The sequence below is a fragment of the Corylus avellana genome, chromosome ca10, assembly GCF_901000735.1.
Source record: "Corylus avellana chromosome ca10, CavTom2PMs-1.0".
Taxonomy (NCBI): domain Eukaryota; kingdom Viridiplantae; phylum Streptophyta; class Magnoliopsida; order Fagales; family Betulaceae; genus Corylus; species Corylus avellana.
This window is the reverse complement of record NC_081550.1, coordinates 8,892,887-8,914,197: the sequence shown is the minus strand read 5'-3', so window position 1 is coordinate 8,914,197 and position 21,311 is coordinate 8,892,887. Positions and strand designations below refer to the sequence as shown.

The following is a 21,311-nucleotide window of genomic DNA, read 5'->3' as shown; positions in this document are numbered from 1 at the left end:
AAAAAATATAACTTGTTAAACAATTGATTGAGTAATGCTATTTAATAAACTGCCATATTACTGATGTATAATTTAAAGATATGACAATAAAAATCAGTTATTGGATTAACACTCTCACATACTCCAAACTATCATCTAATGGACAATGTTCTTCCCAATTTTTTTTCTTTTGTAAGGAATCGAGCGATATATAAATCAAAACAACAGAAGTACAACGCTCTACGAGGATAATGTCTAAAATGCAACTAGGAAAGGATTTGTTTCACGTTATGGGATAATACTTTCTTCGCTTGGCAATGAGCTGCAACATTGAGATGTCGTCTAACATGGTAAACCTTCAAATCTTGCAAACAATTAAGCTCTAGCCTCAATAAGATGACCATAACAGCACCAATTCCTCCTATCTTTATTAAGAGCTTCCCAAATTTTCAATTACGACAATACCTTTTAAATTATCAAAAAAATTGATAATGTCCTCTCACAAAAAGGCAAAAATGACCATACTTTTTTTTTTTTTTTAAAAAAAATTAGTTTTAGTTTTTGTTGAATTTTTATTTTTATTTTGTTAAGGATATTTTTGTCATCGGGGGACATTGACAAATTTGTATAGCTTGAGGGGAAGATTGTCTCAATTGAAATTTTTGAGGGAACATTGTCAATTGGTGATTTGAGGAGAGTATGTGTACTTTTCAAAAAAAAAAAAAAGACTAATTTATACTGTCACTTCATTTTAATTGTATGACAATCGTATAACAGTCTACTAAATAACGCTACTCCAAACTAAAATATTTGTTAGTCCCACAAGGTAGGTTTTGTCTCACTATTTCCTTTCCTCTGCAATTTTGCCAAACACAAATGCATTTTAAAAAAATCATAATTTCAAACCCACGTTCTAAAATCGCAAACCTAAATAAACCCTATGAACTCCATATCCCACATCCCACGTGTCATCTTGCCTTTAAAGTTTTGGGAGCGCGAGAGAGAATTTTGACATTCATTTGGATTCTCCTCCCTTGCGTACGTCCGAATTCAAATTTGGGCAATCATGGTAGATCTTGAGAGGAAGAAAATGTGCAATAGTTGTATGAAAGAGACAAAGAACATTCACTTTGCCCTTGCATGAAGTGATCTCTACGTGAGCCAGGGCAAGGGATCGGATCTCTGAATTCTTAAACAACCGAAAGGGTCAAAACACAAATTAAAAAAAAAGAAGAAAAGGAATAATTATATCTAAAGAAAACACAAAAGATTGATTCTCTTCCTACCACAAATCAATCTTCCCTTCCTTGCATCTGTTTATATATAAAACCAACGTATAACCTGAGCTTTCATCTGCATCAGAACAACAGAGAAAGAACAACAACAAATATTTAACGTACAGAAAGAAAAAAATAAACACATTTATTTAGATCATGGAAACCAAGCAACAAGTTCCTGCTAATCGTGTTTATGAGGATATTGATCCTTCAACGGAGTGGGCAAGAGAGCAAGATCATGACACTCTAATCCTTGTTCTACCAGGTCTGTTTCTTTCTTCTTCTTTTTTTGTAAAAATAAAATAAAATTGGGGTAAGGGCATGTGTTTTCTCTTTCAGATTTATGGTTCATTATATTTGTTTAGGTTTATGAGTTTAACTTATTGAGATTATATTAATGAGGTTTTTAATAATTTGTTTGGGTTTGCGATTTTAAAAATAGCGATTTAAAACGTGATTTTAAAAACGCAATTAAGCGTTTGGAAAAATCGCAATCTGATCTTTAAAATTCCACGTTTTCAAAACAATCACCTCCTTACATGCGATTTGAAAATGCATAAAATATGCGTTTTCAAATCGTAATTTTTAAACATTCAATTCCAAACAATCAATTTTCTGCGATTTAATTTAAAAACGACATATGCACCCTAAATGATAAAAGTAATTAACCGAAAATAAGATATTGAGGAAAAGTTTACCTAGAGGATTAATTAAGAAATAGGATTAATAGTAGAATAGAAAACAGGAAAAGGTAAAAACCTTTTTTTATATTAATTACATGATATATGCCTTATAAACATAACCATCTCTTGAATATGCAGGTTTTAAAAGGGATCAACTAAAGGTTCAGGTGACCTCAACTCGTATCCTGAGGGTCTCCGGCGAACGCTTGCTTGATAACAACAAATGGCGGCGTTTCCAAAAGGAATTCCCCATCGCGTCAAATATCGACACTAATTCAATCACTGCGAAGTATGAAAACGGCATGCTGTACATCAAACACCCTAAATTGTTGACGCTGACAAGATCACGGGAACAGGCAATATTAAATTATCACTTATCTAAATAATTTAAGTTATTTAGCACTTTTTTGTACGTTTAGAAATATTTAATTGAAATGCGACATGATTGATGAAGACAGGGTTTGAACTCAGAATCTCTGCATTGATATCATGTTAAAAGCATGTTTTAGAAATAGAGTTTTTAAGTTAAAAACGCTTTTTGACAAAAGCTTCATTTTTAAGCTTTTGCTATAAGTGCATTTTGACTATTTTTTTTGTTTTTTTTTTTACCCTTAAAAGGTGCTTTTACTAAACATATAATACTTTTTTCTTCAAACAACTTTTTCAAGTGTTAAATACGCTTTTAAGCCTTCAAGCGTATACTTAAACAGGTTCTAAATTATCACTTTGTTCCGAAAGTGCGTTTTTGTCATTTTTAGAATAAAAAAAGTAATATATATATATATATATATATATATATATATACTTTTGAAATTGTTTATCAAACATACTAACTTTTGTTTGGTACGACTTTTTAAATACTAAAAGTACTTTTTAAGTTTTCTAACACATTTCCAAACAAGTTCTAAGTATAAACTATATATCACGTCATTTTCTTTTTTTAAAAAGGTATATTTTGTGATGTTTAATCATTTAATTTATATTTAAACAGGCAAAACCAGCTGCGGAAGCTAAGCCCAAAAGTGATCAGCCACGACCGATTCTGAAGAGTGCTCAACAACCACCTGCGGTGGCTCCGAGGCCTCAACAAATGCCGAAAAGTGACCAGCCACGACCGACCCAGAAGAGTGCTCAAGAGCAGGCTGCTCAACAAGTTTCTTCAAAGTCGCCGGCCAATGCGGATAAACAAACAGAGGGGAAAACCACCGCACAAGCAAAAGGTAACGAAATTAGCGAGGCGAAGAAGGATTCCCAAAAGACGCCGGTACTGGAGATGGAGAAGGAATTACCAAGCGACCGTGCAAATAAGAAGCAGAGCACATCATCGCCGGAAGCCGAGAAAGAAACGATCCGTTCGTCGGAGAAAGCCGGAAAAGTTGCAGGCGCAAGTGAGAAGCAGAAAACCCATGGGGATGCAAAGAAGAAGGAGAAACGACCAATAGCTGAAAATGATGAGCAAGAGGGTTATACGCAATGGATTTATAGTTTGGCGATGGAGCTGAAGAAGCCGAAGAAATTGGTCAACTTAATTGTGGCGGCACTTTTGGTCGTGGTATTTGTGTTATATGCTAAACATGCAGCCAAGCAGCCTATTAGCGAACCTAAAAGTAAACTCCCATAAATGTATTTTATGTGTATATGTTCAACTTGGCACTAGCTAATTCAGATGCCAATGAATTTATTTAATAATGTGGCATTTCATTATGTTTGTGTGGAAGAAAATAATGATCAAACATTTGATTATTCATTCAAATGGAGAAAATATAGAATTTTATTTATTTATTTATTTAAATGACTCTAGCATAAATTTTATTAATGTAACATCCTGAGCACATCACTCAACAGAATTAATATCATAAATACATTGGAGTACTTCCTCAAGAAGAACATGTTCCCCGTGAGAGGTAGCGTTTCCTTCGCAAGACAGTGAGTCGCTCCATTTGCCTCTCGCCTAACATAATTGACCTTCCATTTGTGCAAACATTTAGTACCTTTTTAGCATCCTTAGGCTCTGTTTGTTTCGACGTAAAATATTTTCCGTCAGAAAATTTTCCTTAAAAACATTTTACAGTGTTTGCTGCGTACGAAAAATCACAATTATATATATTAAATCAGATTAAAAATTACGAAAATGTCCCGACCAAGTCTTAGAGGTGCCCTAACCGAGTCTTGCAGGGACCTCGCTACGACTCACCTGGGACTTACCCGGACCTCGCCTAGACCCGATTGTGATCCCACTGGGATCAGCCCGAGACCTGTCGAGGACTCAATAGGGACATTTTGCTAATTTAGATTGTAATATGATTTTTCGAACATACCAAATACCTGCTTTTCTGTACATGCCAAATACTAGAAAATGTTTTCCGCCCAAAATATTTTCCGACGTTGGGTCCCGATCAAGTTCCGAGCGAGTCCCGGCGGGGTCCAGGGCACGTCCTGTCGAATCCTAGGCGGGTCTTGGGCGAGTCCCAACAAGGTCCCGGGCAAGTCCGGTCAAGTCTTGATTAAGTCTCGAGCGGGTCCTGGCGGGGTCCAGGGCAAGTTCGATCGAATCCTGGGCGAGTCCTGATGAGGTTCCGGGCAGGTCCGGTCGGGTCCCAATCAAGTGCTGGGCGGGTCCCGACGAGGTCCCGAGCGGGTCCTGGGCGGGTCTTGGCAAGGTCCGTCGATTTTAGAATGAGATGATCAAACTCGGAAAATGGTTTACGATTTTCAAAAATGTAAACCATTTTTTGAAAATTAAAGAAGAATTTTCGGTCAAAGGAAAAATATTTTTCGTTGACTATTATTTTATGTCGTACCAAACACTCAAAAATATGGAAAGCATTTTTCAAAAATCATTTTACGGCGAAACAAACGGAGCATTAGCCAGGTGGCCGTACATACTTTAATTTGTTTCATCTTTCATTAAAACAAATGTAAACAAATATGAAAGAAAATGTACTAATAACTCGAGTTGTAGAAACAAATGCATTAATTGTTTGAATTTATTAAAGATTAATTCGGTGCTTAGGTCATGGAAGAAGCAAGATTTTTTTGACAAATAGTCATCCCATCACATTCACATTTTAGATAATTTGCTAAAAATTGCTTTCTAATGAAACAAATTATATTGGTTGTCACCAAAACTGCTGCTATGCAATGCGTATGTCGGAAAATTTAAAGAGGTTATGTCGGTAGCGTCGTGTTACCTGCTTATTTAAATGGGTTGTGTCAAAATTGAGGTGTTTGACTTGTTTAATTAAATATATCATGTTCGAGTCACAACCAAAAAATAATAATATAAATTTGAAATGACATAAATAGTAAAAAAAACGACCTTAACTGATTCACGTCATTTATCATTGGTGGTTAAATCTAGAGTCGAGAAATTTAATTTACATCATTTAAATGCCAAACGGCAAGAATTGACAGGCGACTTAATTTTATTTTTTTTAATGTCGTTTGCTCTTAAACTATGTAATGTAAATGTTTCTAGAGGAGAAAGATCAACAATGGCTTGCTGTTGTTTAAGGCACTACTTATAATAAAATGTGATAGTTGTTTGTAATGCCTTAATGAGGACTATATTTCTATTTATAACAATTACAAGATATACACTTGGCTTTGAAATACAAAATACAAATGTAAACAACTTATTTGAAGATAAGTTTGTTGACAATATACCACTTTGAATATTAGATAAGATGTTATCACATATTTCATTTGACTTGGTCTTCGACGTTATCTCTACTTGCTTTATCTAGTGTATTCAAAACTGAGGAGGTTATTCTAATATGCTCCTACAATCCTAACGTTTGAGAACAAATGTTTTTATCAAAAAAAAAAAAAAAAAAGAGAACAAATGTTAAGATTGGCACGAAGAGTTTCAAATCGGGTGGAGACTAATGGCTTGGTAAGAACATCAACTATTTAATCTTTACTGGAAAAGAACTTGATTGTGAGCGACTTCTGAGCTACAAGATCTAAAACAAAATGATGATCGATTTCAATGTGTTTTGTGCAGGCATGAAATGCCGAATTGGATGTTAAGTACATAGCACCAATGTTATCACAATAGAGAATCAGCGCTGCCAAAAGAAGAACACCAAGTTCCCAGAGTAGTGATTGAATTCAAAGTAATTCCGTTGTGGCCTCGGTGAAGGATTTGTACTCGAATTCAGTATTGGATCTAGAGACTATAGGCTACTTTTTGGAAGACCAAGATAACATATTTCCACCAAAAAACGTACAATATCTTAAGGTGGACTTCTTGCCGTTAGGACAACGTGCCCAATCAACATCAATAAATACAACTAATTGAGAGGAAAGACGTGGCTTGATGAGGAGACCGTACATGATTGTATGCTTCAAGTATCTAAGGATACGTTTTATGGCAAACTAGTGTACATAAAATGGATCACTACCAAACTAAAAGACTTTGTTTACAACAAAAGCGATGTCAAGTCATGTTATAGATAAGTATTGCTACGCACCAATAGTGCTAGGATAAATAGTGGGATCAGACATGGCGAGATCATCAAGGGGTCAAGATCCTTAATTGGAAATGTAAGAGACAGTGACCGGATTAGATCATCCATAATAGAGATAGAAGGACCTGCCAAAATAATATCTTCCACATAGACGAGCAAATAATTGTACCCCAGTAGAATTAAATATGAATAACGAAGTGTTTGATTTGGAACCAGTGAAACCCAATTCAAGAAGTCGATTACTTAGACATGAGAACCAAAAGTGCGAGGGGCTTGTTTGAGGCCATACAAAGCATTTTTCAAAAAACACATGGCATTAGGTTTTTGAGGATGAACAAAACCCATTGACTAAGACATATACACTTTCCCAGTGAGAAATCCATGAAAGAAAGCATTGCTAACATCAATCTGCTTAATACACTAACCAGACGACATAGCAATAGTCAAGACAGTCCAAATGGTTATAGGCTTAACCACACGATTATAAGTCTCCCCAAAATCAACTCTAGCCTGCTGAGGAAACCTATTGGCAACCAACCGTGCTTTATACCTTTCAATACTGCTATCTGCCTTTCTCTTGATACGAAAGACCCACTTGGCGGAACAATACACCATGTTCCATTCTTTAATAATGTAGTAATTTCATCAGCCATTTGCATCTCTCCAGACAACATGTGTTAACTGCAGATATTTCACATAACCATATGGTAGCAATGCAGGCTTTCGAATTTGATGTTGAGATCGAGTAGCCATAGTGTGAGAACGATGTGGAGAGATGGTGGAATCTGAGAGTGTGCCCGAGTATGTATGATTGGAAGACTAGAAGAAAGAAACATTGAGGAAGGAGTTGTGGTCGAGTTTGTGATATGTGGGAGATTAGAAGCAGGACACATTGAGGAAGTAGGTACCATGTTCTTTGAGATAGGAAGACAAAGTTGACCCATGTCGTGACTCAAATGATAAGAAGAGGAGGAGTGACATGGGGCTGCAAGATGCAAAACCGTGTTGTCATAGGAGTCACGTGGAACATAATTTTGAATCGTGTTCTTTAGGTGGGGCAGAATTTTGCATTTTGATGCTCATGAACCCAACACTCAAGTCTTGAAGCTAGTTTATGTGAATCCTAGTAATCGTTTTATGGCATCGATTGAGAAGTGGAGAGTTATAGAGTGTTGTAAGCAGGATTGCAATGTCGAAATCATGGAAATTGAAAATAATGTGATAGAAATATAACTCTAGTGTTTGGGTTATACTGCCTTACCATCAATTGTGGTTAAGGCTTTGTATATATAGATAGAACTGTAATAGGAGATGACATAGAGATTACAAGTATAAATTCAAATTAAAAATGGTTTACAGATAAGATAAGCTAGCTAATATTATTTTTATCACAACTAATGCTGTCATTATCTTCACTTGAGTGTACGTTTGAATTCTTGATAACATAGAGAGAGTTATCAGTTGATAACTCTCTAACGCGCCCCCTCAAGCTCAACGGTAGAGGATCAACGGAGAGCTTAACACATAGATAGGCAAACCGTGAAGATGAGAGGGGCTTGGTGAATATATTTGCAATTTGATCTTTACTTGAAATAAACCGAATGTCACGTGTCTTGCGGCGTACCATATCACGAACAAAATAGAAATCAATTTCAACATGTTTTGTCCTAGCATGATAAACAGGATTATAAGACAAATAAGTGGCCCCAATGTTGTCGCACCAAAGAATGGGAGGTTTGGAGGGTTGCAATCCAAGTTCAGTGAGCATTGATTTAATCCAGATAATTTCAACTGCTGCATTTGTAAGTGCTTTGTATTCGGCTTCAGTACTAGAATGAGGTACAGTAGGTTGTTTGCGACAACTCCAAGAAATTAAATTATTACACAAAAAAATACAGTGACCACTAGTGGAGCGACAATCATCCATATCACCTGCTTAGTTAGCATCAGAAAATACTTGAAGAAGAAGGTTTGAAGATCTCTGAATGTGTAACCCATAATGAAGTGTCTGTTTGAGATACCGAAGTAAACGTTTGACTCCCTGCCAAGTGATGCATGAATTGAGATAACTTATTTATTGAGAAAGATAGATCAAGTCTTGTAATGCATAAATATTGCAAGGCACCCAAAGTGCTACAAAATAACGTGGGATGTGAGAATAATTCACCCTCATATGCGGACAACTGAGTTGAGGAGGTCATATGAGTGCCCACTGGCTTGGCATCAAGCATATTATTACGTTTGAGAGTATCAATCATGCAACGTTGCTGAGAGAGGAACACACACGTGAAGCATTTGAGCACTTGAATACCGAGAAAAAATTAAGAGGGCCGAGATCCTTTATAGCAAACTCAACATTTGATTCAACTAGCAACTTGGGTATCTCTGATGGTCTTGAACATGTTATGAGAATGTCATCAACATATATCAAAATATACATAGTGAATGCAGCAAACTTGAGAATAAATAATGACATATCTGATAAGAAACCATGGAAACCAAGAGCAATGAGTTTCATGCTTAGCCTTGAAAACCAAGCTCTTGGGGCCTGTTTCAATCCGAATAAGGGTTTTTGGAGCTTGCAAACATGATTGGGATATTGATGATGTGCAAATCCAGGGGTTTGTGACATGAAAACCTCCTCAGAAATGTGGCCATTGAGGGATGCATTATGGATATCAATATGATGTACATGCCAACTAGCAGATATAGCAATAGATAGAACTAAACATATCGTAGTGAGCTTGATAACATGGCTGTAAGTCTCTCCATAATCAATACCGGGCTGCTGGTGAAACCTCTTTGCAACTAACCGAGCTTTGTATCTTTCAATGGAACCATCTACTTTTCTTTTTAACTGAAATACCTATTTGCAACTTATAATATTCTGAGCTAAAGTAGAGGGTACCAAACGCCATGTCTGATTTTTGAGTAAAACATCAAACTCAAGATTCATAGCTTTTCATCGGTTTTCATCCTTGACAGCTATGGTGTAGCAAGTGGGTTCTGCAATTTCCGAAAGCATAGTGGCAAGAAGGTCGTGGGAAATTGGGTATTTTACGGTACCATCATTGAATATTTTCGGCGTGGAGATATTATTTTTGGATCTAGTTATCATGGGGTGATGAGATGTTACTGGGGGGGGGGGGGGTCCACATGGGTTGCTACAGATTGGATTTCTAGGTGTTCTACGGGTTCAAAGGAGGAGGGGGTTTCTAGGTGGTCAGATGTGTGGTTTGTAGAGATTGAAGATAAAGTAGTAGATAAGGTGGGGTTTGTTGTCCATGAGAATATAGGAGTGCGGTTTGGAGAAGGTGGAGGTAAAGTAGGAGAGAGGATGGAGTTTGGTGTGCACGTGAATATAGGAGAAGATAAATGAGTACTTACTTGTGATGAGGATGGAGCCAATGGTGAAGCTTCAGGAAGAGACCTAGTAATCATGACAGCAGGACACGTGACTGTATTAAATTCAGGATGTGCAGTGAGAGTAAAAGATTAAGACACGACAACAGAAGGAAATAGACTTTCATTGAAAATAACATCTCTTGAAATATATATTCGAGAAGAAGAGACGTGAAGGCACTTATATCCTTTATGAGAAGGACTGTAACCAAGAAATATACACTCCTTGGAACGTGGTAGAAGTTTGTTAGAATTATATGGACGAAGGTTTGGCCAACATGAGCACCCAAAGACACGTGAGGAGGAATAATCAGGTAGAGAATGGAAAAGTACTTCAAATGGGGTTTTGTGTTGAAGTAATTTTGTAGGCAAGCGATTAATTAAATAGGAAGCAGTGATAAAAGCATCATCCCAAAATAATTGGGAATATGAGCATGAGAAAGAAGTGCAAGTCCAATTTCAACATTGTGGTGATGCTTACGTTCAATAGCACCGTTTTGTTGATGAGTATGGGGGCATGAAAGACAGTGATTGATGCATTGTTCAATTAAATATTTATTTAGAGATTGATACTCTCCACCCCAATCAGATTGCACAATTTTAATTTTGGACTCAAAATAACGCTCAACAAAGATCTGGAATTTCTTAAAAATTGGAAGTACATCACTTTTACAAGAGATTCGGTAAACCCATGTTAGTGACTGAAGGCATCAAGAAAAGAGACATAAAACCTAAAACCATTTCTAGAAGACATTGGAGTAGGTTCCCAAACATCAGAGAATATCAAATGAAGAGGAGTTGTGACTCGTGTTGCAGAAGTTGCAAAAGACAATTGGGTACTCTTGGATCCTAAGCACGCCAAGCATGGAGAATAACTTTTATTTTTGGAGATAGGGAGTTGAAATGAACTAAGGACTTGGTGAACAACCTCCAAGGCAAGATGACCAAGCCAAGAATGCCATGTAGACACGGACGCACGTTCACCCACAAATGCAGAGGGAGCGTGGGAATTATTGGAAGCAAAAAAAAAAAAATGATATAAGCCATGATTACTCAGGCGTCGATGTAGAAGCTTCCCCATAGCACGGTCCTTCAAAAGAAAGTAAAAGGGGTGGAATTCAAAAAATGTGTTAGTGTCTTGTGTAAATTTCCGAACATAAATCAAGTTTTTGCATATATTAGGCACATGAAGGATTAAATAATTTAAAGGCAAGAGAAGTAGTATGGAGTTGAGAGGTGTCAATGTGCTTAACGGAAAGCCCAGCCCAATTACCAATTTTAATTTCATCCGTGCCCATGTAGTCATCAACCCAAACATTGAGGTTGGCAAGATCAGATGTGAGGTGGTGTGTGGCTCTAGAATTCGGATACCAGGTGGGATCAGATTAAGTCTGAGAAGCAGTGTGATAGGCATGCATCGTAGGGGAAGAATCCTATGAGCTGGAGTGCTCAAATCGTTGATAACATGTAGTTACAAGGTGCCCAATGCAGTTATAGATCTGGCAAATTGGGCAAGGGGCTCGATTGAAGGAAGGGGCTCCTCGGCCACGTCCCCGGCCTCGATAGTTGGGGCTGTGCGAGTAAAAACCACCATTGTATGTGGAATGGTTGCCATTGCCGTTGGAGTAAGACACACGACTGGAGTAGGAGTGATGTCCCCCACGGGAAAGAGAGTCTCCGGAAGCAATGTGAACACCTGAAACAGAGAGATCAAGAGAGGTAATATTGTGCTCAAGACGGGATTCGTAAGCAAGAAGATGACTATAAAGTTCATCAATGGAGATTGGATCCACCCGGGTTGTAATTGAGGTTAAAAATGAATCATATTCACTGTTGAGTCCTACAAGGAGAAAGGACATAATATCATCATCATCCAATGGCTTATCAATGGCAGCCAAGGTATCGACCAACTTGGTAAATTTCTGAAAATAGTCAGTGATTGACATGCTTCCCTTCTTGAGAGTGGTAAGCTGAAGGTGAAGTGTCATCGAGCGAGCATGGGCTTTGGAAATGAACATAATTTCCAAAGTGGGCCATAATTCCCATGCAATGAAGCACTTAACAACATGAGCAACAATGTTGTCAGTGAGAGAGGAGATCAAGATGCTGAGCACAAGTTGATCATGCACGTGCCATTGAAGCCAAGCTGAGTTTTGGGACGAAATTTCAATGGCATCATCTTTGGCGATAATGGTTGGAGGATGGCTCTTAATAGAACCATCAATATAGCCTTAAAGATCTTGGCTTTTGATGATAGGCAAGATAGCAAGCTTCCAAACTAGATAATTGGTATGCATGAGTTTGAGATGCAACGTGACTTCATGAGATGTAAAGTAGAACAACAAGAAAAATGGATAAATACCTCTAAGACCTTGATACTATCAAAGAATCTAAGAAATCTTCTTGAAATGCTAGAGCCAATCTAGGGTTTGAAGGAAAATAATGAAGAAACTCAACTCTGAGTAATCTTATTAATAAAAACTGAATAATAATCAAAAGCTACGTTGCAGGGCCTATAAAACATGTATTTATAGACCTGCAAATCCTAAACCTAATAGTAATACGAAATAAAGTCGGATTTATAATTCTACGATGCATGTCCGGATAGCCAGAAGCCATGTCCAGACAGGCTTTCCAAAGACTTCACTATCGACGCCATGTTCGAACATGCTAGATCCGTGTCCGGACACAAATTCCAAAGACTTCAATTTAGGCTCCATGTCCGTTTTGACCTAGTAAAGATTGGAATTAGCTAAATCCCGTGAAATATGACTTTGTAGATATTTGAATTAGCTTTCCAACACCACCAAGCTTGTTCCAATTTGATGTCCGAAACTCGAGTTATGATATTTCCAATAAAGGTGGTCAAGTATCTATTCCGCCCTACATTAGTTTGTGTGGGAAGGAAGAGGGAACAATATAAGTCATTGGGTTGGCAAAAGAGGATGAAGTAGCCATAAAAACAGAGAGAAAAAAATGACGTTAGTCTAGGAATGCTCTGATACCATGTGATAGAAATATAACTCTAGTATTTGGGTTATACTGCCTTACCATCAATTGTGGTTAAGACTTTGTATATATAGATAGAACTATTACAAGAGATGACATAGAGATTACAAATATAAATTCAAAATACAAATGGTTTACAGATAAGATATGCTAGCTAATATTATCTTTATCACAACTAATGTTATCCTTATCTTCGCTTGAGTGCACGTTTGAATTCTTGATGACATGGAGAAAGTTATCGGTTGATAACTCTCTAACAAAAGGAGACTAGAATGTATATTTTCCTTGATTATAAAATCAGTTACATACAGTAGTTTATATGCACAGCTAATGCTTGTATATTTCCAAGACAATCCCATATTATGTGAGATGAGTAATGATTCACAGCACGCTGGCGTGCATGAACAGTCATGCACGCCCAGCAATTTTTTTTTTTTTTTTTAAATATTTTAATTATTAAAAAAAAAAAAAAAAATTAGCTGGGCTTGCATGACTGTTCATGGGCGTGCTCTTTATCATCACCCTATGTGGGATTGGTTAATTACAAAAGGTAATTGTGTACAATTTATTTTGCTGCACAGATGGTGGTGAACACACATTTTAGGATTTTTTTTTAACTTGATTTCTATTTAGGAAATTATCCTCAAATTGTTTAAGACTGATGGTAAAATGTTGAGGGTTCTTGTGTAAAATGCTGGTCCAGCAAGAAAAACCATGATATTTTACAAAAGGGTTACATACCTAATATCCCCTATGATTTTATTTATTTATTTTTTCCCCCTTAGGGTTTAATTTTTATCACAGGAGGTACCTGTGATTTTGACCAAATTGGTCCTTCCGTCCATTTATCGTTAGTTGACTTAACGAAAATTTACGTTACTGACACGTGGACTAATTAAAATTTGACACTTAGCATAAGTGGCCATGTCATCAGTGATGACATGGCCACCTGATTAAATTTTTTATTTTAAAAAAATATTTTTTCTTAAAAAAGAAAAAAAAGAAAAAAAGAAAAAAAAAGAGCCACCCCCATCTGCCTATATGGGGGTGGCCGAGCCACCCCCTTAGTGCCAAGGGGTGGCCGAAACCACCCCTAATGGGCACTTGGCCACCCCATGGAGGTCGGCCACCCCCAATACCCACTGGGGGTGATTTCGGCCAACCCCATGGAGCAAGGGGGTGGCTATGGAGCAGAGAGGGTGGGCAGGCCACCCCCATGGAGCCAAGGAGGTGGCCAAAACCACCCCCAATGGGTATTGGGGTGGTTTTGGCCACCCCCATCCGGCCAGATGGGGGTGGCCTCATGGCCAAAGCCACCCCCAAATGGCCAAGGGGGTGGCCGTAGCCACCTCAAATTTTTTTGTTTTTTTTTTTTTGTTTTTTTTTGTTTTTTTTATGAAAAAATATATTTTTTAATTTTTTTTTTAAAAAAATAAAAAATTTAATTAGGGGGCCACTTCATCGCTGATGACGTGGCCACTTATGCCAAGTGTCGAATTTTAATTGGTCTACGTGTCAGTGATGTGAACTTCCATTACGTCACCTAACGGTCAATGGACGGAATGACTAATTTTGTCTTTATCAAAACTACAAGTACCTCCTGTGATAAAAATTAAACCCTAATGAAGAAAAAATAAAGAAATGAAATCCTAAGGAGTATTAAGTATTTAACCCTTTACAAAATGCAATTGATAATTCATATCAGAAAATTAGTAAAGATGATATGAATATTTGAGAGTACCTTTTACCATAATGTCGTTCAATAGCAGCCATGTTTGATGGTATTTTGGGGTACAAGAAAGCAGCATTAAATATAATAAAGTATAATTAATATGAGCAATACAATTTAACCATAATAAGCCTTCTCAGTTAAAGTAGACCCTATCAAAAGACCATAATAAGCCTTCTGAGTCATTTACCTTCCTCATTTGGGAACTCTAAGCTTACAGCCACCCACTTGTTTTCACTTATTGGCAGCACTATAATGCCCTTGGAGAATGCAATATCTGTGAAGCTTGAATACACCCTTACCCTGTTGCATAGCAAGTAACTCCTTGTTCCTATTTTTGGGCCTGAAATGGGGAGAGCAGAAACTTCGGCTTGTGTCAATGTAGGAGAAGCCATCAATTGTCCTTGTTTGGAACCAGAAAATGATTTCTCATTATTCTCAATCTCCTCCTCCCTTCGTAGTTCTGCAGGAGCTGAGCTAGAATCCTTGGTGTCTACTTCCAATAATGTTTCCTTCAAACCCACTTCTTGAACTTCATCCACTGGAGACATGAGCCAAAAGTGTACTCAATCATCAGCATTTTGGCTAATGCATGCAGCTTGTAAAAGTTTTAAAAACTATGTAAGAAATGCTTAAATATTCTTACAATAAAATGTAGGACCAAAAAAAAATCAAATTTAGTCCTTAGATTTTCTTGCGATTTTAATTTAATACTTACGCTTTTAATTTCAACAATTACGTCCTTAAAGTTTTCCTTCGACTTCAAATAGGTCCCTCAATTACTAATGGTATGTTATGTCAAACTAATCAATTAATGCCATGTAGCTTGTTTGACATGTCACGTGCTAACTGTACGTGCCACGTGACACAATTACATTAAATTTTAAATATATTATAAATAAAAAAAGTTTAAAACTCTTAATTATGACATATTTATAGTTTTAAGTAATTGAGCCAAGTGTCATTATCTGACTGGTCTTACGTGGCATACCGTTAGTTAATTGGACGATAGGTAGACGAAGGGATTTATTTTAAACCAAAGGAACTAAATTGAAATCGCGTGAAAACTTTGGGATTGAATTTGATTTTTCTCAGAAATGTATTAGGCATTGAGTGAATATGTTACCTGTGCTTTCTTTAGCAGGTTCCTCATACTCAATGGTCGGAGATGGAAGCAACTCACACTCAAGTTCAAGGTTGTGCTGTAATTCCACAAGATTAGGAGAAGTAACCTCGGCTGCACTCCCACTCCATCTACCTGAACAGGAAACCAACATTGTCAAAGCACCATCATGGACTTTAAATAAAACAAAAAGAATAAAAAAAAGTTGGAAATATAAATATGAAAAAGAAAAATACAAATAAAATCAATAAATAAATAAAAAGAAGCCAATTTTTTTTTTCCTATTTGTTTTTATATAATTTTATCAAATGGGACACATGTTGTCTTCTAATTGGGTATGACATGAAAGCACCGTTCAAAATTGAACAGAAGTAGGACAAAAATATATATTTGGTAAGGGTTGTAATCTTAGGGAGTAAATTGATAACTTATGAACCTTTCGGGAGTGATTTGATAAAACGTCATACATCAAAAAGCATCTAAGCGCAAACCTATATATATAGCTATTTTTTTTTTTTCCACAGTTCAAACAATTCTCTAAAATGATTTTATTTCTAGACATGGTAGATGGATAACAAATATACATATTAGAGTCAAATCTATGTCCAGAAGAGAACAAATTAATTCTATTTCTGCTTGCTCTTCTTGCAATTGGGTTTGCGATTTCAAAAGCGCGATTTAAAAATATTGATTTTCAAACGTACAATTTGAAAAACTCAGTTAAACGTCCAATAAAATCCTGTGCTTTTAAAAACAAATTTCCTTGCATTGCATGCAATTTGAAAAACTGATTTTTTTTCATTTTCGAATTGTAATTTTTTTTTTTTTAAAAAAAGGGACTTCCAAATAATACATTTGTCTCCGAAATGGCAGTCCAAACGCCCTCTAAGTCAAAGGACCTTCCTTGTGCCATAGATATTATTGAAAAAAGAATCAAGAGACTTACGCTCGTTTAGAAAAGAAGAGTATGCAACCTTAGCAGCATTCAACTCTGCCCGTTTCTTGGATTTCCCAACTTTACCTCGAAATATCTCTCCTTTTACTTCCACAGTTGAAAAGAACATTGGCGTGTGACATGGACCTGCTTTTGTTGTGTTATATATTGGTATGCACAAACCCTCGTGCTGAGCTAACTCCTGTAGTAGATTCTTGTATAGGCCAGAGTCTTCCTGAAAAAGGATGGATAAGCAATTTATAAAAAAAGGTCAATTACATTATTTTAATTAATATTCTAATACTCTCTCACATGTGGAATCAAATTTCACATCAATAAATGTAGCCCCACACGTGAAATATTTAATTGAAATGAAAGGTAAATGACAGAGATAAAGTTCAGACTTGAGACCTTTCCTTTTGATAACATGTTAAATAACCACTTATCCTATAAAGTTTATGCGGTAATGAGTTTGAACCCTGTCTTCGTAATCCACCTCCTGTTTTATTAAAATTTTAGGTATCACTTATTAAATGGGAGAGTTTGAACCCACACATGTGGAGAGTGTTAGAATATAAATTAAAAGGAAATGCTACACTCATTAAGGTGATTTGGCCTATGGTCTATATACACACGTCAAAGCCGTTTACTTCGACGTAAAATGGTTTCCTTCGTAAAATATTTTCAGGAAAGCCATTTTCCCTGAAAATATTTTCCGTCGAAAACATTTTACTATGTTTACCTTGCACACGGAAAATAATTTTTTTTAATATCTTTTTTTTTTATATATATTTTTTCCAATAACGTCCTCGCCAGGACCTACGCGAGACTTATTCGAGACCTCGCAGGGACCTGCCCAGGACCCCGCCGGAACTTGTCCGGGACCTCGCCGGGACCTACCCAAGACTTGACCGACCCGCCCGGGACTTGCCTGCGACCCCGTCGGCACCTGCCGAGGACTCGCCTGGGACTTGCCCGGGACCCGCCCATGACTTGACCGGGACCTGACCAGGACTTGCTCGGGACTTGCCCGAGACTTGACTGGGACCCGCCCAAGTCTTGCCCGGGACTTACCTGGGACCCTACCGGGACTTGACCGGAACCCACTCGAGACCCACCGGGACTTGACCAAGACTTGCCCAGGACTTACTTGGGACCTCGCCAAGACTTGCTCGGGACTTGAGCGGGACCCGCCCAGGACCCGACCGGGCAAGTCCCGGTTAGGTCCCGGGCGGGTCCCGGGCAGGTCCCTCTGGGGTCCCGATCAAGTCTCGGGCTGGTCCTAGTCAAGTCTCGGGCAGGTCCCGAGCGGGTCCTGGTTAAGTTCCGGGAGGGTCCCGGGCAAGTCCCGGTTAAGTCCCGAGCGGGTCCCGGTCAAATCCTGGGTGGGACCCGGTCAAGTCCCAGCGAGGTTTTGGGCGGGTCTTGGCAAGGTCCATCGATTTAAGAATGAGATGCTGATAATCGGAAAATGGTTTACGGTTTTCAAAACTGTAAACCACTTTCCTAAAATTAAAGAAGAATTTTCAGTCAAAAAGAAAATATTTTCCGTTGACCACTATTTTACGTCGAACTAAACACCGTAAAATACGGAAATCATTTGCTGGAAACCATTTTACGTCGAAGTAAACGGAGTCTAGCTACATATATTTTCTTCAGTTGATAAAAATTGTACAATAAAATGACATATTTATAGTTGAATGAGGCCAATAATATAATATGTACATAATCAATATGTAACCTATGAGAATTATGAGAGTTACATAATCAATATGTAATGTATGAGAATTATGAGGGTAAATAATACATTAATTTATTTCGAAACAACTAATCACTATTGTACGTCAAATGTCTCAATACTCACCCAGACTATCACTCCAACAGACTATCACTCCAACACTTCTACGTGAGCCAGGGCAAGGGATCCCTGAATTCTTAAACAACCGAAAGGGTCAAAAGACAAATAAAAAAGAAAAGAAAAGGAATAATTATATCCAAAGAAAACACCAAAAGATTGATTCTCTTCCAACCACAAATCAATCTTCCCTTCCTTGCACGTGTTTATATATAAAACCAACGTATAACCTGAGCTTTCATCTGCATCAGAACAACAGAGAAAGAACAGCAACAAATATTTAACAGAAAGAAAAAAAATAAACATATATTTATTTAGATCATGGATACCAAGCAACATGTTCCTGCTAATCGTGTTTATGAGGATATTGATCCTTCAACGGAGTGGGCAAGAGAGCAAGATGATCATGACACTCTAATCCTTGTTCTGCCAGGTCTGTTTCTTTTTTCCTTTTTTTTTTTTTTTTTTTAATCTATATCTGTTATGAGTCGAATTTGAGTTTTCAGATTTAATATTTTAGCTAAATATGCAGTTGAGTATGTTTATGGTTCATTATATTTGTTTAGGTTTATGCGTTTAACTTATTGAGATTATATTAATGAGGTTTTTAACAATTTGTTTGGGTTTGCGATTTTAAAAATAGCGATTTGAAAAAAGTGATTTTAAAAACGCAATTAAGCATTTAGAAAAATCACAGTTTGACCTTTAAAATTTCACGTTTTCAAAAAAATCACCTTCTTACATGCGATTTGAAAACGCATAAAAACATGCAATTCCAAACAATTAATTTTCTGCGATTTAGTTTAAAAATACACTTTTTGTTTATAAAATCGCAATGTCGAGCACACTCTAAATGATAAAAGTAATTAACCAAAAACTAGATATTGAGGAAAGGAAAAAGTTTACCGAGAGGATTAATTAAGATATAGGATTCTAGTAGAATAGAAAACAGGAAAAGGTAAAAACCTTCGAGATTAATTACATGATATATGCCTTCTTAACATAACCATCTCTTGAATATGCAGGTTTTGAAAGGGAACAACTAAAGGTTCAGGTGACCTCATCAACTCGTATCCTGAGGGTCTCCGGCGAACGCTTGCTTGATAACAACAAATGGCAGCGTTTCCAAAAGGAATTCCCCATCGCGTCAAATATCGACACTAATTCAATCACTGCAAAGTATGAAAGCGGCATGCTTTACATCAAACACCCTAAAGTGATCACGCTGACAAGATTACAGGAACAGGTAAGGTTAAATTATCACTTATCTAAATAATTTAATTTATTTAATACTTTTTCATACGTTTAGAAATATTTAATTGAAATGCGACATGATTGACGAAAGACATGGTTTGAACTCAGAATCTCTACCTTGATACCATGTTAAGAGCATGTTTGAGAGATATAACTTTTAAGTCAAAAGCAATTTTTGACAAAAACTTCATTTTTGCTATAAGTGTGTTTTGACTATTTTTGAGTTTTTTGACCCTTAAAAGTGATTTTATATAGTACTTTTTTCTTCAAACAACTTTTTCAAGTGTTAAATGCAACCCCTCAAAATGCACACCTAAACAGGCTCTAAATCACCACTTATTCTAAAAGTACATTTTGATCATTTTTAGAGTAAAAAAGTAAAAAATAAAAATGAATGCTTTTCAAATTTTTTATCAAACACAATTCCAAACAAGTCCTAAGCATAAACTATCACATCATTTTTTTTAAAACCCAAGCATATTTCATGTCATTTAATGATTTAATTTATATTTAAACAGGCAAAACCAGCTGCGGAAGCTAAGCCCAAAAGTGATCAGCCACGACCGATTCTGAAGAGTGCTCAACAACCACCTGCGGAGGCTCCGAGGCCTCAACAAATGCCCAAAAGCGACCAGCCACGACCGACCCAGAAGAGTTCTCAACAACCACCTGCGGAAGCTCCGAGGCCTCAACAAATGCCCAAAAGTGACCAGCCGCTACCGACCCAGAAGAGTGCTCAAGAGCAGGCTGCTCAACAAGTTTCTTCAAAGTTGGCGGCCAATGCGGATAAACAAACAGAGGGGAAAACCACCGCACAAGCAAAAGGTAACGAAATTAGCGAGGCGAAGAAGGATTCCCGAAAGACGCCGGTACCGGAGATGGAGAAGGAATTACCAAGCGACCATGCAAATAAGAAGCAGAGCACATCATCGCCTGAAGCAGAGAAAGAAACGATTCGTTCGTCGGAGAAAGCCGGAAAAGTTGCAGGCGCAAGTGAGAAGCAGAAAACTCATGGGGATGCAGGGAAGAAGGAGAAACGACCAATAACTGAAAATGATGAGCAAGAGGGTTATACGCAATGGGTTTATAGTTTGGCGATGGAGCTGAAGAAGCCGAAGAAATTGGTCAACTTAATTGTGGCGGCACTTTTGGTCGTGGTATTTGTGTTTTATGCTAAACATGCAGCCAAGCAGCCTATTAGAGAACCTAAAAGTAAACTCCCATAAATGTATTTTATGTGTATATGTTCAACTTGGCACTAGCTAATTCAGATGCCAATGAATTTATTTAATAATGTGGCATTTCATTATGTTTGTGTGGAAGAAAATAATGATCAAACATTTGATTATTCATTCAAATGGAGAAAATGTAGAATTTTATTTATTTATTTTTTTAAATGACGCTAGCATAAATTTTATTAATGTAACATCCTGAGCACATCACTCAACAGAATTAATATCAGAAATACATTGGAGTACTTCCTCAAGAAGAACATGTTCCCCGTGAGAGGTAGTGTTTCCTTCGCAATACGGTGAGCTGCTCCATTTGCCTCTCGCCTAGGGCTGTAAACGAACAAAGCTATCTGAGAATCCAC

General features: G+C 37.2%; 2 protein-coding genes and 1 non-coding gene across 3 annotated transcripts; 2 read left to right on the top strand and 1 right to left on the bottom strand.

The window, feature by feature from the left end:
- The first annotated feature begins 1,357 nt into the window (after positions 1–1,357).
- Positions 1,358–3,684, top strand: LOC132164528 (inactive protein RESTRICTED TEV MOVEMENT 2-like). The gene is made up of 3 exons (XM_059575050.1): positions 1,358–1,521; positions 2,078–2,295; positions 2,931–3,684. Exons 1-3 carry the CDS (start codon positions 1,413–1,415, stop codon positions 3,558–3,560), a joined length of 957 nt encoding a protein of 318 aa, XP_059431033.1. The 5' UTR covers positions 1,358–1,412; the 3' UTR covers positions 3,561–3,684.
- A 7,870-nt stretch (positions 3,685–11,554) lies between these two features.
- Positions 11,555–11,693, bottom strand: LOC132164827 (small nucleolar RNA Z247). The gene has a single exon (XR_009438430.1). It is a non-coding gene; the product is annotated as a small nucleolar RNA Z247 (small nucleolar RNA).
- A 7,043-nt stretch (positions 11,694–18,736) lies between these two features.
- Positions 18,737–21,034, top strand: LOC132162874 (pollen-specific leucine-rich repeat extensin-like protein 1). The gene is made up of 3 exons (XM_059573093.1): positions 18,737–18,896; positions 19,489–19,709; positions 20,236–21,034. Exons 1-3 carry the CDS (start codon positions 18,785–18,787, stop codon positions 20,941–20,943), a joined length of 1,041 nt encoding a protein of 346 aa, XP_059429076.1. The 5' UTR covers positions 18,737–18,784; the 3' UTR covers positions 20,944–21,034.
- The last annotated feature ends 277 nt before the right edge of the window (positions 21,035–21,311 follow it).

What these genes read in the sequence shown, in the direction of transcription:
- LOC132164528 (XM_059575050.1), top strand. Translation starts at nt 1,413, where the DNA reads ATGGAAACCAAGCAACAAGTTCCTGCTAATCGTGTTTATGAGGATATT. An exon ending in TCTAATCCTTGTTCTACCAG is followed by an intron (nt 1,522 to 2,077) that starts GTCTGTTTCTTT and finishes TTGAATATGCAG; the next exon opens with GTTTTAAAAGGGATCAACTA. An exon ending in TGACAAGATCACGGGAACAG is followed by an intron (nt 2,296 to 2,930) that starts GCAATATTAAAT and finishes ATATTTAAACAG; the next exon opens with GCAAAACCAGCTGCGGAAGC.
- LOC132162874 (XM_059573093.1), top strand. Translation starts at nt 18,785, where the DNA reads ATGGATACCAAGCAACATGTTCCTGCTAATCGTGTTTATGAGGATATT. An exon ending in TCTAATCCTTGTTCTGCCAG is followed by an intron (nt 18,897 to 19,488) that starts GTCTGTTTCTTT and finishes TTGAATATGCAG; the next exon opens with GTTTTGAAAGGGAACAACTA. An exon ending in TGACAAGATTACAGGAACAG is followed by an intron (nt 19,710 to 20,235) that starts GTAAGGTTAAAT and finishes ATATTTAAACAG; the next exon opens with GCAAAACCAGCTGCGGAAGC.